This window comes from Acomys minous (genome assembly GCF_964271855.1).
Source record: "Acomys minous genome assembly, chromosome: 12".
In the NCBI taxonomy this organism is placed as follows: domain Eukaryota; kingdom Metazoa; phylum Chordata; class Mammalia; order Rodentia; family Muridae; genus Acomys; species Acomys minous.
This window is the reverse complement of record NC_140493.1, coordinates 13,676,110-13,692,067: the sequence shown is the minus strand read 5'-3', so window position 1 is coordinate 13,692,067 and position 15,958 is coordinate 13,676,110. Positions and strand designations below refer to the sequence as shown.

Here is a 15,958-nt window from a genome sequence, read left to right as displayed (position 1 = left end):
CACACACACAGGAAAGGCAATGATGGAGAGAATCCCCCAGGAGGCCACGGTCGCAAAAGTTTGTGTACAGTAGCTCCTGGGAGGAAAGCACATGTGGGTGGCCCGGGGCGTCAGATGATAATCAGCGGGGAGCCAGGAAGCCCTAGGGAGCTGGTGCAGCTCCATGGATGCTGACATTGGTGAAGCTCGGAGATTGGGGTTGGCAAGCATATCCGCACTGGGCGACATCCCATCACAGCGTATAACTGGGTGCCTCTGGGTCAGGGACAGGGACATGGCTGCAGTAAAGAGGCATCCGGAGCTTTGGAGAGGACGCCCCACAGCATTTAAATGCAGGCACTAGCCCGGGAAAGGGGGTTCCGGCTTACTTGTCTGCAACACCTCACAGGGCAGCCTCTGCGCCCTTGGGGGCTCAGGTCCCAGTGAGAAACAAGAGAGCTAAGGTGTAGAGCTAGAATCCTCTGGCCACCAGACATAGTTCTGACCCCTGAGCCGGTGATCCGCCTCTTTCCGTGCCCACGGCTAGGGAAGCCTGGGCTCGGCCCAACCCTAATGCAAGGGGATGTCAATACGAACTCAGTTCATTTAATTTAAAAAAAAAAAATTTTTTTTTTTTTGCAAAGTCATCGCCAACGCCGCAGCTACGTGGCAGGTGGAGGGGGGGCTGGGGGCGGAGCTACGCCGCGGAGTTGCCGCAGGTAAACAGCCCCCCTCCCGGGCGGGAGCGGGCCGCGCGGCCCAGGCAGGAGAGCCGCCGCCGCCCCCGGGAGGGACGCAGGGCGCGGGCCGGCTACAGCGCACGGCGGGGGCGGCGGCGGCCCGGCGCCCTAGCAGCCCGACCCCTCTCGTGGGGCGGCAGACCCCCGCGCCCCGCCGCATCGCCCCTGGCATCCCTGTTCCCGCGCCCCGCGCCCCGCGCCTCCACGATCTCGCTCTCCGTCGCCCCCCGCCGCCCTCTCGGGCGCGCGGCCCCGCCCGCGCCCCCCGCCCGTACCCCGCCGGGCCGCGCCCCCGCCCCCCATGCACCACCTCTTGGAGCAGTCGGCGGACATGGCGACCGCGCTGCTGGCGGGCGAGAAGCTGAGGGAGCTGATCCTGCCTGGCTCGCAGGACGACAAGGCGGGTGCGCTGGCCGCGCTGCTGCTGCAGCTCAAGCTGGAACTGCCGTTCGACCGCGTGGTCACCATCGGCACCGTGCTGGTACCCATCCTGCTGGTCACCCTGGTCTTCACCAAGAACTTCGCAGGTGAGGCAGGGCGCGCGTCCGCAGGTGTTTAGCGCTAGCGCTCTGAGCGCGCTGGCTCTCCGCGCCAGGCAACTAGCGCCAGCTGGACCGCACCCACCTGGCCGGGCGATGAGGCATTGCCCTCAGGTCTCTCATCACAGACCTTGGGCACCACCTCAGTCTGGCATGAGGGGCTGAAGACAGGGCCGCCTGAGAGCCTTCCTCTGTTTTATTGTTGTTTGGCCTTCCATTCCTTCAGCCTCAAGCCATGAGGAGGGTAGGCCTGCCCTACACTTGCTGGCCCTCGGTATGAATGGGACTGTGGGGTCTGAGTTGTAGAATGTCACAATAGGTACCGAGGCGTAGAGGTGTAGCCAGACGCGGACCAGAGAAGGATGCTCTAAGTGTTGAGAGCCACTGCCCAGGGATAGTGAAAATCCCGTGATGCTGCACGGGATTCATGGGACTGACAGTGTAGGAAAGTGAGGGTATGCCTCAGGAGCTCTTCCCCTTCCAAAGGTTTTTTACAGAGGCGGTCAGACTGAGCTGGCCCTGGAGGGTATCAAGCAATGATGGCCCAAGAGGCCACCCTTGGCTGTCAAAGGCAGTGCGGGCGGAGGACGGGGCAGGTCAGGCAAGAGTGACTGGGTTGAGGAGCTGAAGTGTCAGGTGGGCATGTGTGTGGACCTGTGACCATATGCAAGACAGCATACATGCATAGTGGGCCTGCCTAAGGTGACATGACCGGAACAGTAACACGCTGCTGTGAAGCACTAGGGAGCTGGCTTCTGGTAACACACAGACAGGAAGTAGCATCTCCTACCTGGAGCTGAGCTGAGGCAAGGACTCCTCCTGCCCAGGTATCCACATCCACAGGTCGGATTTGTGGCCCAGGGGTGCGAGTTTCATAGCAGGGAAGAAGACTGTCAGGCTCCGGAGCTCCTCCAGAGATGCACCTCTCACTCTGCCCTCTGTGGCTAGCTGGCAACATGAACAGTTGTATTTGATGCCCACTTCTTCACAGTCATCCACGGGCGCCTCACCTTTCAGGAAACCCCAGGCTCTAGAGGGCAGGCGTCCTTCAGACTGCTTAACACCATCCTGAGGGTGGAGGAGGTTCTCCCAGTCTCTGACACTGGGGATTAGATGTCCCCATAGGTAAGACAAGAGAAGACCAAAGGCACAGTGGAGCCTTCAGTCACACCCAGGTGTGTGAGTAAAGGGGCCTTTGGTGGTGCTGGTCACAGTACCAACAATGGAGGTGGCTGGCCTACCACAGCAGACATGTGTCTCACAGTTCTAGGGGCCAGAAGTCCAAATTCCAGGTGTGGCGAGGGCTGAGTTCTCTCTAAAGCCCCTAGAAAACAACAGGAACATTTTCCTGCTGTGCTGTTAGCTGCAGACCATCCCTGCCATTCCTTGGCCTTTAGTTCTGCCACCCAAGCTCAGTGTCTGTCCTTTCTTGGGGATTTCCCTGAGCCTGTGTCCCTCCCTTGGGATCACTCGACTCCATATCTGCAGAGGCTGTTTCTATCAGGCCACAGGTGCTGCAGAGCTAGGCCTCTTCAGCAGATACTTGGGGATGTGCCTCAGATGTGACAGTACACATGGGCTGGGCCATCATCGGTGATCCCTTGATAAGACCCCTACACTTAAGACACTGCCAGCCCAACTTGTCACCTGTGAGGCCTCCAAACACCCTGCAACCACCAGGATGTCCCTCCAAGTCAGCCCCGGTCCTGGTCCCGCTCCTTCAAGGCCCACTCTGCTCTCCCACAGAAATGTGTGAGCCCACCCCAAGGCCCACATGTCTTAAGCCCTTCTACCCATGCTGAGCTAGAGGGGTCCCAGGGCCTCCACAGCAGCATGGACAAGCAACTGTGCTTGGCCAGTAAGCTTGCCCTTTCCTGGGAGGCTAGAAAAACTAAACACCCAGCATCATTCCTAACCTCTGCTCCCCCTGACCTCCTGCACAGTTCTGAAGGACTGACAGCTTCTCTTGACTTTGATGTTCAGGACTGTCCCCTAATAGCTTCTTGGTGTTCTGCACCATCCCTTTGTCTCACAGAGGCTAGAATCATCCCAGGGATCCCCCAGACACAAGAGAATCAGATGTGGGCAAAGGGTGCCTTAATGGTTCCTTCTCCCAAGGCCCCGTCATTTTTGAGGGGAACCATTTGGTGAGAGCATAAGAGAAGGTAGGACCGGTGCGTAGTCAGAACCCTGTAGCAGGGCTCTCAGTGGTGTCTGCCTGAAGGATTTCGGACTTCAGGCCTCTGGAACTGTGAGGTACGCGTCTGCTGTTTTAAGCCAGCCACTCCACTTCTAGTACCAGTGACCACTGTAGCCAATGACCCCTCCATTTCTTTCTGTATCCGCCTGGGTCCTGCCTATCAGGGCATTCAACCCTGAGTGTCAGAGGATGGTGCTGTGGGTACCCCCTCAGGAGGAGCCTGCCCTCCATCTAGAGGGTTCTGCTACGCTCAAATGGATCCCCTTGAGCTTAGCACTGCTGCCCTCCACCCAGCAGAGCAAGAGGTAGAGCTCAGGTGGAGGGGTAGCCTGGGGAAATGTCAGAGGACTCCTGTGGCCTCTGGGCCTGCCTCTCATGCAGGAGTGGGGAATCAAGACACAAAGGCCAAAGTGGGGGGGGAGGGGAGAGGGACAAAGAGCCCCCACATCACTCAGACCCAGGCTGGGAAGCCAGCAATGACTTTTTCCTAAAATAGTCAAATAATCAGGTCCCGCGTACTTGGGGGTATTTCTGGGTATTGTCTGGGTATGAATACCCATCTCACGGAAGTGGGGTGTCCCCCAGTATGTGTCTCATTTCAGTACTCTTCTTCCTTGAAGAAGGAAACCCGGAAGTGCCCTATACTGACAAAGGGGGTGGGGGATCCTGCACCTGGCCTCTGACCTCTCCTTGGGCACCTCACTTAACAGAGTGGATCTCTGTGGTGGACCTGTGAGAAATGAAGGCATTCAGAATACCAGCCCATCTTTTTTTTTTTCCCCGTGACCCCTGAAAATCAACTCTTTCTGTCCCTGGTATGGGTTCACCCTGTGGAGCCTGCAGTATCCACTCTTAACACAGCAGGAAGTACCAGGTTGGAGTAACTTTCCCCCCACCCCACTCCCCACGCACATACACACATGAGGTAGGCAGCCTGCAAGAAGCCGGGGCCACCTGTTAATGTGCCCACGTTGCTGGAACAGGCTAGCACAAACTCAGCGCCTTCAAACAAGGTACCAGGGCTAGGGTATGACTCGGCTGCAGAGCACTTGCCTAGCATAGCGGAGGTCCTAGCCCTTTGCACACCCCAAAGTCACAAACAAACAAGGCTGGTGAGATAGCCCAGCAAATAAAGATGCCTGTCCCCGAGCCTGACAACTTGAATTTGATCCCTAGAACCTGTAGGGCAGAAGGAGAGAACCAATACCCACACATTGAACACACACACCATGGCACACATAACACCCACATACATCCACATAAACACACACACACAAAAAAATGTTTTAACATTGACAAAACCAGTTTGTCCTGATTTCTGCTGGTCAGAAATCTGATGTGAGTCTTACAAGATACACAGGCTGTAAGCAGGGATGGTCCTTCTTCAGGACCAAGTTACGTCATGTCTTTTGGCTCAGACAGACCTTTTTTTTTTTTTTTTTTTTTTTTTTTTTTTTTGAGACAGGGTTTCTCTGTGTAGCCTTGGCTGTCCTGGACTCACGTTGTAGACCAGGCTGGCCTTGAACTCACAGTGGTCCACCTGCCTCTGCCTCCCAAGTGCTGGCATTAAAGGCATACTCCACCACACCTGGCTTCTGCCCTTCCTTTGAAAGGGACACTTGTGTTGTGTTGTCCCACTCAGAGAATCCAGCATCATCTCTGATAAAAGTCCTTAATCCTGGCTCCAGTCACTTTTACCACACAAAGCAATAGAGTCAGAAGGTCCAGAAATCAGGATATGGTCATCCTGGGAGCTGTCACTCTGCCACGAAGGAGTTTGGGAAAGGTTTAGAGCTGCCCTGGGGTGAGGGGAGCTGAGGGCAAAGGAGCAGTGGTAGCGTGCTGTGGCCAGAGACAACAGCCTCTGCAGAGCCAGAGATTCCCCTGAAAGCTTTTCCTTCCACAAGTGACAGTGGCGTAAGTGAGCTGAGCTGTGTGCAGGCTGGACCCGAGGAGTGGGCTGGAAATGTATCAGCCCTGGACAGAATTCCAAATAAGAGCCCTATAAGTATGCACTTACACTATCCAGGCCTGCTCTTCTTGGAGGCTACAACAGGCACTCAGCGCACTGTGGTTACTGCTGTTGACTCCATGGCACTGTGGTCAGGGTAGGCAGTCTCAGCGTACTGGGTTCCTTGATTAGGAGTGTCCACGCATTCTCAGGAGCAGCAGGGTGTCCAGCATCCCAGGTCTACACAGTACTGTCCTCTGGGGGAAAGGACCCTCCAACAGCACTCTACAGAGCTAGCCCTGTCTGCACTGAGATGGGCCAGCTTATGTGTCTCTTCCTTGAGCACCTGTACTTACCCAAGCAAGACCTCATCACCCCTGGGAAATCCCAGGAGAGGGGCCTCAAGACAGAGAGCTCTGGGCAGCCACTGTGTCTGGGCAGCATATTCAGTGTCTGGGTACCTGCCATCCTGCCCAGTTTGTTCTCAGCATGACACGTCCACTACATCACCACCCTATGGTAGCCAACCGTGCTTGAACACCCCGCACGCCTCTAGGTCCTTTGGTATCTGCTGTGCCAGCCAAGGCCAACCAAGGAGGAGGCTGGTCCACAAGTGCCCATGGGAGGATGGGGGAGGGGTCTCTTCCTTTTGTTTTTCCAGCTTACAACTTGGCTGGGCTGGGCATGTAGATATGGACTTGATTCAGGGTGGGAATCGAATTCCCAGAGAGAAGGCCACTTGCCCCTCTGTGGCTTTAGGGATCAGCTGTAAGGACAAAAAAAAAAAAAAAAAAAAAAAAAGAATAAAATTCCTTTTTTTCAACCAAGAGATCCGATTCTTTTGCTTCCCCTGTTTGCTCTTCTCAGAGCCCAGCTCGTCCTGTCCTCCAGGACCTCAGGTTAAAGGGAGCAGCTTTCCCTCGCCTTACTGTCCCTACTCTCTTCTTCTGTCCCTGGCCATAGCCAGGTGCCCAGCTCTCACGCGGACATGGCCCCAGCTCTGAGACCCAGTATGTGACCCTCTCGGCCAGGCTCACTCTTTGTAGCTCACCCACACCTCCGTTGGAGCCCTCTATACCTGCCCAAGACCATATGAGGAAGAGCCGTGGCCACTTAGCCTTTGGGGCTGTCCTTGACCAGGTTATTTTCTTCTCATAGTCCTTGAGGCCTAAGTGTCTTTGAGCCTTCATAATGAGAGGCTGGCTGTGTAGGCAGATAGATATACCCCAAATGGTGAGCAAGGTCCTAGCCAAGTTAAGGTGGAGCCAGGACCCATATATGCCGCTACAAAAGAAGAACATGCTGGCGGGGGTGGGGGGGTGGGGGGGTTGGGGGGGGAGGGGGAGGTGTCTCTGTCCCCTGCTTCTGGGGCCCCTGACAGCATCAACCGTGATTAATGTCTGTGCTGGTTACTTTTCTTGCTGCCGTAGCGGAAACAAGCTGAGGGAGGATTTGGTCTTCTGCACAGTTTGATGGGATGCATTCCAACACGGGAGAGGGCATATGGCCACGGTGGCTCCATCCATGGTCCGAGCTCTGGTGTGCCTGATTCGCATCAAGGTGTATAAAAGCCCTCCCCTAGTTTGATGCTTTGGGCTAAACCTCTACCTCCCAAAGATTCCAAAACAGTGCCACCAGCTGGGGCCCAAACGTTCAAACACAGGACCTTATAGGGCAGATTTCATATTCAAACTCTTTTTTAAATATTTATTTATTTGTTTATTATACAATGTTCTGTCTGTATGTACACCTGTGGACCAGAAGCGGGCATCAGATCATATTACAGGTGGTCGTGAACCACCATGTGGTTGTTGGGAATTGAACTCAGGACCTTTGGAAGAGCAGGCGGTGCTCTTAACCACTGAGCCATCTCTCCAGCCCCATATTCAAACTCTTACATTAGTCTCCCCGCTAGCCTGGGTCTCTGCCATCTCCCTATTTACGTGAACTCGAGGCTAGGTACAGACAGACTAACCAATTAGACCCTGTTACTTCCTGATCCCAAGACTGTGGTGAGGGGCTTTAAGCTGCAGCAGCCGAGGCTTTTAGCTGTCCCACTCTGGAGCCAATCTTGAGGGTAAGAGAGGTGGCGAAGGAGGAGTTGGTTTGGATTGATGCCACAGGGAACCATGGCCTGGTTGGTACCTAGGGGTACCCAGTGTGGGGGCTTTGAGCCTCCCAAGTTTTCTGCAAATGAATTAAAAGCGTAAGATTGCAACCCAAGGTTGAGCATGGCCAGATGCACACATGCGCGGCACCCTTTGCTTCAGGACGTGTGTCCCCATAAGCAAGGGCAGACAGTCCCCTTATTCATTTTCAGTGGCAGATGTGTCCAGTGAGCATTCCCCAACACCAGAGTTCCCACGTCTCTCTTCCTCCAGGACAGTGGGACTTGTGAGACCCCTTTCACCTGTCACAGGCAGATTTTTCCTGGAATTGGGGCCTCTGTGACTGCCTCTGGCGAGGTGGGAGCATCCAGGCCACCAATCCTGGCAGTGCAAAGGCCAATGGCAGGGACCACTATTTGGTCCATGTGGGATACCGAAAGAGGAACCCTGGCTGTCAGCACAGTCTCTCTTGGTCCTCCCTAGACCTTGGTTTGTCTTGTACATACAGTTTTTATGGCCTTCCTAGACCAATATAAATAGTACAGGTCAATTCCTCAGCTTCTACAAGCAGGTCTTAACCCCTGGCTAACCACACAGCAGCAGTGTAGTCAGGACATTGGGAGGGAAAACTGGCCCGAGAGGGGTAGGGGGGTCCATTTGAGGAACAGCAGCCCCTGCATACGGTTAGGCAGCTCTATGGGAGGGGCTGTAGAGTCTGTGGACATTAGAGCCCAGCCACCTGTACAAGGGAGGGGTCTGAGCAGAGACAGGATCAGGCCCATCCCAAGCCCTTCATCCCAAAACCTGGTCCTCCTCGGGCCACTCCCACCTCTTGCCCTAGCCCATGTCTCCTCTCTACCCTCAGAGGAACCAATTTACTGTTACACTCCGCACAACTTCACCCGTGACCAGGCGCTGTACGCCCGTGGCTACTGCTGGACAGAGCTGCGGGATGCGCTCCCCGGCGTGGACGCCAGCCTATGGCCGTCGTTGTTTGAGCACAAGTTCCTGCCCTACGCGCTGCTGGCCTTCGCCGCTATCATGTACGTGCCCGCACTGGGCTGGGAGTTTCTGGCCTCCACGCGCCTCACCTCCGAGCTCAACTTCCTGCTTCAAGAGATTGACAACTGCTACCACCGAGCAGCTGAGGGCCGCGCCCCTAAAATTGAGAAGCAGATCCAATCCAAGGGGCCGGGCATCACGGAGCGTGAGAAGCGAGAGATCATCGAGAACGCCGAGAAGGAGAAGAGCCCTGAACAGAATCTGTTTGAGAAGTACCTGGAACGCCGGGGCCGCAGCAACTTCTTGGCCAAGCTGTACTTGGCCCGGCACGTGCTGATCCTGCTGCTCAGTGTGGTGCCCATATCCTACCTATGCACATACTATGCCACCCAGAAGCAGAATGAGTTCACTTGTGCCCTGGGTGCCTCACCTGACGGGCCGGTGGGTAGCGCTGGGCCCACAGTGCGTGTCAACTGCAAGCTGCCGTCCGTGCAGCTGCAGCGGATCATTGCAGGTGTGGACATCGTATTACTCTGTTTCATGAACCTCATCATCCTCGTCAACCTCATCCACCTCTTCATCTTCCGCAAGAGCAACTTCATCTTTGACAAACTGCACAAGGTGGGTATCAAGACGCGCCGGCAGTGGCGCCGCTCACAGTTCTGCGACATCAACATCTTGGCCATGTTCTGCAACGAGAACCGTGACCACATCAAATCCCTCAACAGGCTGGACTTCATCACCAACGAGAGCGACCTCATGTACGACAATGTCGTGAGGCAGCTTCTGGCAGCCTTGGCTCAGTCTAACCACGACACCACGCCCACTGTGCGGGACTCGGGCATCCAGACCGTGGACCCCAGCATCAACCCCGCGGAGCCTGATGGCTCCGCTGAGCCTCCCGTGGTCAAGCGGCCCCGTAAGAAAATGAAGTGGATCCCCACCAGCAACCCGCTGCCTCAGCCCTTCAAGGAGCAGCTGGCCATTATGCGGGTGGAAAACAGCAAGACCGAAAAGCCCAAGCCTGTGCGCAGGAAGACGGCCACAGACACACTTATTGCCCCGCTGCTGGACGCTGGCGCCCGGGCCGCTCACCACTACAAGGGTAGTGGAGGCGATACAGGCCCCTCCCCTGCCCCGCCTGCTGCCTCTGAGAAAAAACATACCCGTCACTTCTCCTTGGATGTGCATCCCTACATCCTAGGGACCAAGAAGGCCAAGACTGAGGCAGTACCCCCTGCGTTACCAGCCTCCAGGAGCCAGGAAGGTGGCTTCCGGTCCCAGACGGAGGAATGTGGGCTGGGCCTGGCTGCAGCACCCACCAAAGGTAGGGAGCCAAGCAGGTGGGGGACAAGGGCAGAAGGTAGATTCCAGGAACTGGCGGTCCCTGGGTGTAGGGCACAAAGAGAGAAGACACCAGAGAAATAATGTAGATGACGTGGCAACCAGGCTAGCTAGCTTGGTCACAGCAGGGTTAGCACAAGGGTTGCTCCTAAGGTGAGGTGCAGGCCTAATAAGAGGCTGGACGCTCCCATAAGGCAGAGGATGAGGAGGAAGGCAGGACCGCAGCCACCAGCAGACCTGTCCCCTTTGGTTAATAAGGGCTTCAGGCAGATGTGAACCACTGGGTGGAAAAAATTCAGCAGGCAGCACTGCTATTCCTAGATCCTGAGACTTAGCCAGGCAGGCTGCTAAATGTAAGGGTGCCTGCCATCCATGAAAGCTAAGGGCCCAGTAGGTGCCCGTGGGTGGCACTGGGAGGGCTGTAGCACCGAGTGAGCAGGATTGTGAAATGCCTGTGTTCCTGCCTGTTTTCAGATGCTCCGCTCCCCGAGAAGGAAACCCCATTCCCCACAGATCCTGTCCTGCCAGGGCTTCCATCTGGGGGCTCATTTCACGTCTGCTCACCCCCCACGGCCCCTGCTGCCGCCTCCCTGTCACCAGGCAGTCTGGGTAAGGCCGACCCCCTCACCATCCTGAGCCGAAATGCCACTCATCCCCTGCTCCACATCAGCACGCTGTATGAGGCCCGGGAAGAGGAGGAAGGAGGTCCCTGTGCGCCCTCAGACATGGGTGACCTTCTCACCATCCCCCCACCCCAGCAGATCCTCATCGCCACGTTCGAGGAGCCAAGGACAGTTGTGAGTACTGTGGAGTTTTGATGGGGCAGGGGCCTCCCAGGCCACCAACAACTCTCTGCATGAGCCAGGGATGGCCCAGCTGAGCCTAGCCTCGAGCAGATCTGAACTCTGCCCACAACCCCCGTCAGCCTCCTGTCTGCATGCCACGGGGCCCAGCACCCCTCCCACCTGGCTCACCATGGCATCCACACGTGCAGGCTGAGGCTAGAGCGCAAGGTGGGGTTAGGGTGCCCACCCCAGCATCAGGGCGTCCCCCCACCCCACCCCACCCCTCCGCGTGCTGGGCCGCAAGGTGAAAAGTTTATTTTTGTAGTGGGTTTTGTTGTGGGCTGAGGCAACTCAGCACATCCTTTTGGGCCCAGCCTAGGGTGAGTGAGGAGGATGCTGAGGAAGGCAGCACTGGCCTCAGGACTGACCTCAGCGGTCACTCATGTAAGGGCCTGGCCCCTGCGGAGGGGCCTGATGCCTCTGCAGGTGGGGGAACCGACGGGCTGCCCCAGGTCCAACTCAACGTGCACTTTCTCCTCATAGCCTGACACACAGTTTATTTTACTATGATTACTGTAACTGAGGAGCTTATTTATCATCAGGAGAATTAGGGTGCATTTAAAGCGAAGGATTGTGCGAGTGAGTGGCAGAAGCAGAGTGCCAAGTAAGCAGGTGAGAGTACAAGCCCCTGCCTGAGTGATTGAGTTTGCCAGAGGGCACACTGCCCATGCGCAAGCAAGCTCGTGAACAAGTAGGGGGCAAGTGTGGTGTGAATGAGCCTGAGTATGTGTGAGTGTGCGAGTGGTACCCACTTGAGCAGTGGGTGAGTGCAGGCATAGGCGCCAGGGGGCGAGTGAGGGAAGGAATACAACGCAATAACCACATCCCCCTCCCGGGTCCCCAGCTGCTGGCTGGACTGCTTCCCATGGGAGTCCAGGCCCCACTGGCCCCGCCCCTATTACCTCAGCCACGCGCCACGTGACGAAGTATTAACAAGGTAGCACTGAGCATATCAATAAATACTATTCTGATAACTCCTGTGCTTTGAGGCCCCGCCTCCCTATGCTGGTGCTTTGTGCCCAGCCTGCAACACCCCACCAACGCCTGGGCGTCTCTTGGGGCCACTGGGAAACAGTGGGCAGATCCAGGCAATCCAAGAGGCAAGAACCTCAAGCCTCTACCCAGAAGTGTGAGGAAAGGGGAAACCGTGGGATTGTGGGGCTGTGGGAGGTCAGAGTACCCAGAGAGCTCTCTGGGTCAGAGGCAAAGTATCTTAGTTACTGTTTCTGTTGCTGTGAAAGAGACACCATGGCAAAGGTAACTTAAAGAATAGAGCATCTTATTGAAGGGTTGGTCCATAAGCATGGCAGGAGGGAAACACAGCGGCAGGCAGGCAGGCAGGCATGGCATGGCTGAGACCTACATCCTGGTCTGTAGGCAGGCAGTAGAGAGAAAAACTGGGTCTGGAGTGGGCTTTTGAAACCTCAAAGCCTACCCCAGGGGCACACCTCCTCCAACAAGGCTACACTTCCTAACCCTTCCTCAATAGCCCAGCAACTTTGGTGGTTTAAGAGGAGCCAACCACTCAACTATATGATCATATGGGGACCATTTTTCTTCACTATAGAAATAGCGTGGCCCAAGGCCCTATTAGGTATGTAACTAGGGACCACAGAGCTGGCAGGATCCAGGAAGGGTTCTTGGTTGTGGCTGGGATGCACGTATGTTCACTAGAAGGCCCACAGCAGGGCTTCAAGCTCGGGCCTTGGGCTCAGTGAGACAAAACTGGCCCTGTGGAGCTACACGTCCTCCAAGCCAGGGCAGGTGACCCTTGTGGGTCTGTACAAGAGATGTCTTAAAGACAGGGAGCTAAGAGAGGTAGGCCAGGGATTCAAAGACATTCAGGGGCATAGATAGGCTGTATGTCAGAAGGGAGGGGCTCAGGTGATATCAGAGCAGCCACCTATGCCTGGCTTGTGCCTCCTTCACCAGCTTTAGGACAACCCTGAGGTGGGGAGGGCAAAATGCTTGTGTGGCCTCCACTGTGGCGGCTGCCACCACAGTCAACGTCTAAGCGTGTTACACATGCTGACCACGCAGAGCCCGCATTCTGGTTTTATTATTTGTTTAAGATGTCCTGTTATTATCTACTTATGCCCAGGACAGATCACAAGACTCCTGCCGTTGGTTGAGTTGGGGGAAGCTCGGGGCCAATCCTGGGGAGCTTGCATATGTTAGGAAAGTGTTCTGCCACTGAGTTGCACCTCCAGCTCAGATACCTGCCATAGGAAGGGCATCCGTTGTTTACAGATAATAGAGGAGACACCCCTCACCACACAGGGCCAAACCAGGGAGCACCAGGTCACCTGGTGTGGAGGGAGTGAGGCGGAAACGAAGCTGTGGAGCCTCCACAGGAAGGAACAAGTCAGGCAGGCGAAAGGCAGAGGACCGTCCAGTATGGGTGCTGGACTCACACCTGGGCCCTAGCTCCTGTCTTGGAGTGACTGGGGCAGGTGGGAAGTGTGCGGAAGGAGGTACTAATGGGCACTGCACATAGTGCCACCTGCCAGCTCTAGAGAGCGGCCTGCCGTAGAAGATGGGCACCTGTCCAGAGCCACCAAAGCTCCGTCCCGCTCCCACAATTACAGCTCAGCCTGGACACTCAGAGGCTTTGCTGGGGGAGGGGGAGCATGCAGCGGGGACGAGGGGGTTACTCAGACCCTAGGGAGCCTGTGGTCTGCAGAGCACCAAGTCCAACTGCTACACTTTCCTCCTAGGCCCTGTTTCCCAAGTACCACTGACCATAGAATACCCAGACAGTGGCTGGGCATGCTCCCTAGAGCTTATAAAAGCCGGAAGTAGACATGGGAGAGGCTGGGCCCATTGGAGCCAGGGGCTGGCTCTTTGGGAGAATCTGGACCAATAAAACGGCCACTTCTCACCTCTGTTCTTGGATAAAGCCAGGGACCCTCTCAGAAGAGTCCTGTGCGGGGCTGGCGAGGTTGGTGCTATGAGGAAACAATGCTGTCTTTACATACAGAGCTGACCTGCAAGGGGCTGCTTCTGGGGAAGGGGATCTAGTCATTGGCCTGCGGGAGCGGGCAGCACAGTGGCTGCTGACTCTTCAGAAGGGTCCCCATTAGCTATTCTGCCTTCCTGGAAGCAGATGACCTGAAGAAGATGCAGTTCTGTTCCCTGGGGTCAAACAAGGCTGAGCTCCTTGCCAACTTGGGGCTCCCTTTCTGGCCTCTACCCTAGCTCTGCTTCTGTGAGCCCTGTCTGCTTCGGGATGGTCTATGCTGTTCTCAAACATTGGCCCTTTCTTACCAGATCCTCAAAGCTGACTGGGAACCACACACACACCTCCCACTCTCCCCTCCCCTCCCCTCCCCTCCCCTCCCCTCCCCTTCCCTTCATGCACTCACAATGGCTTCAGATAGCTCCCTTCTCTTTCTAAGGACTCTGGCCATGTTGGACCGTTTCCCCTGCAAGCATCACCTGCATTGGCTCCCCTCAAGAAGCTGGCTGCTCTGCTGGAACAAAGGGGCTTTGTGTTTGCCCAACTGTGTGATAAGTCACCCCCTCGCCCTATGGCAGATCAGAACCTGTTCAAACAAAAAGTGCGCTTGCCAACAGCTGTTAGAAGGCAGAGCTCCAGCTGGCCCGCCTGTCTCCCAGGCGAAGCCGAAGATGGAGGTGAGACCTGAGCTCTACCAGCTGGGGGTCTGCAGTCTCCCTGCCAGCCTGGCTGGACATGTCCGCCAGACACCATTGCCTATTTCTGGCCCCTGCAGACACCAGCAGGTTAGAGGACAGCTCTGGTTTTCATCATCTCCCTCTGCCCAACAGCCACTTAGCCAAAATAGAATGCTCTTCAGGGTCGACATCTACTTAAAATGCCGTCCCATCCCGTCGCCATCTTCCTTCTTTCCCTAGGCCAGCAGTCCTCAACTGGGGGGTGGGGGTTGGAGACCCCTTCAAGATTGCATATCAGACATCACAACTCATTACATTACAATCACAGTAGCAAAATTAGAGTTATAAAGTAGCAACAAAATAATTCTATGGTTGGGGCAGGGTCACCACAGCATGAGGAACTGTATTAAAGAGTCACAGCATTAGGCAGAGGCAAACGAGAGGTGACACTATGGTCTGCCTACAGAAAAGGACAGGTTCAGGGAGAACCATCCCAGCCAACCAGGACTGGAGCCTGGGCCCATCACTAAGGTTTTCAACTATACAGTACAGATACTGGCAGAATAACGTCACTGGGCTTTGTGAACAGGTAGAGTAGCCTGCATTCTCAGCTCGGAGTATATCCCTGCCTTCTGCTGAGGGGCATGGATGTGCCTGAGGAGGCCAGAAGAGGAGAGATGACCATGGAGCGCAGACAGAAAAGCAGTGCACATCAGGGACGAATCCAATGTCCCTGCGGAGAGCGGAGACAAAGATATGCTTCGCTGAGGAGCAAGGAAGGCTGAGGTCACTCTGAGGCCAGGCCTTTTGGGGAACCGGGAAGCTGTGCGTGGAGATGGTGACAAGTAGGGCAGCAAACACCTGCCAGTAGCCTCCATGTGGGTTCTCTTGGGGAACAACTGCCTGCTGGAGGGACTCATGCCTGGCGCAGAATCTCCCACAATGGCCAAGTTCCAGGAGGGCCATGCAAAGGGAACAGTGTCAAAGGCAGGGGTTCCAAAACTCAGAGCCAGGGCTGCAACCTCTGCTTTTGGAACCTAAAAGGGCTTGCATGGAGCAGCTAGGAAGTAGGCAGACCCTTCTGCACGGTCTGTGCCAGGACCTGTTCTGGGTAGTCACTGCTGGGGGGGGGGGGGCACAGTAGCTAATCTTAGGGTACTCAAATGGAGACATGTCCACTCTGGACCCACCTGTCTCCTCCCAATCACTCACCAAGCCTGGAGCAGGAGGATCCGCAGCCTGGAGACCTGCCCAGAGTGAGGCAACTGGCCTCCCCCCCTCTCGGCCCACCCCCACCCGCCCTGTTCTAAGGTGCCGGTCGGAAACTAACAAGCCTGAGGTCTGGGTTAAGATACTGGGCACTTGCTAGGCTGTCACTTGGGGCCCCCACCCATCCAGAGACCCTGCAGTTTCCAGGCTCTCAGTCACGCGCAGCAGGACTCTGGAGGTCCTGATGGCCTGGGTGAAGTCAGCTTCTCCATCCTCAGTCCTGCCCTTGAGCCTCTCCACCTGGTATGTGATCCAACAAGGAAGCCAGAAGGGCGCTTCCTACGATCCCTAGTTTCTTTCCAGTGCTGCTGACGGCTCCCTTGGACGCCAGGCCACCATGTATGT

The 15,958-nt window shown here is 55.9% G+C and overlaps 1 protein-coding gene and 2 long non-coding RNA genes across 3 annotated transcripts in view; 1 reads left to right on the top strand and 2 right to left on the bottom strand.

Annotated features, from left to right (window-relative positions):
* Positions 1 to 1,142, bottom strand: part of LOC311609832 — a 42,739-nt gene extending 41,597 nt beyond the window's left edge. Inside the window, exon 1 of the long non-coding RNA XR_014783515.1 lies at positions 1,030 to 1,142. This is a non-coding gene — a long non-coding RNA (uncharacterized lncRNA). The remainder of the gene's footprint in view (positions 1 to 1,029) is intronic.
* PANX2 (pannexin 2) lies at positions 772 to 11,682 on the top strand. Its single transcript, XM_084803204.1, has 3 exons — positions 772 to 1,246; positions 8,383 to 9,846; positions 10,338 to 11,682. Exons 1-3 carry the CDS (start codon positions 1,021 to 1,023, stop codon positions 10,679 to 10,681), a joined length of 2,034 nt encoding a protein of 677 aa, XP_084659330.1. The 5' UTR covers positions 772 to 1,020; the 3' UTR covers positions 10,682 to 11,682.
* LOC311609833 lies at positions 9,056 to 15,546 on the bottom strand. Its single transcript, XR_014783516.1, has 2 exons — positions 14,074 to 15,546; positions 9,056 to 9,208 (listed from the first exon to the last, which is right to left on the bottom strand). It is a non-coding gene; the product is annotated as an uncharacterized lncRNA (long non-coding RNA).
* Positions 15,547 to 15,958: the final 412 nt, after the last annotated feature.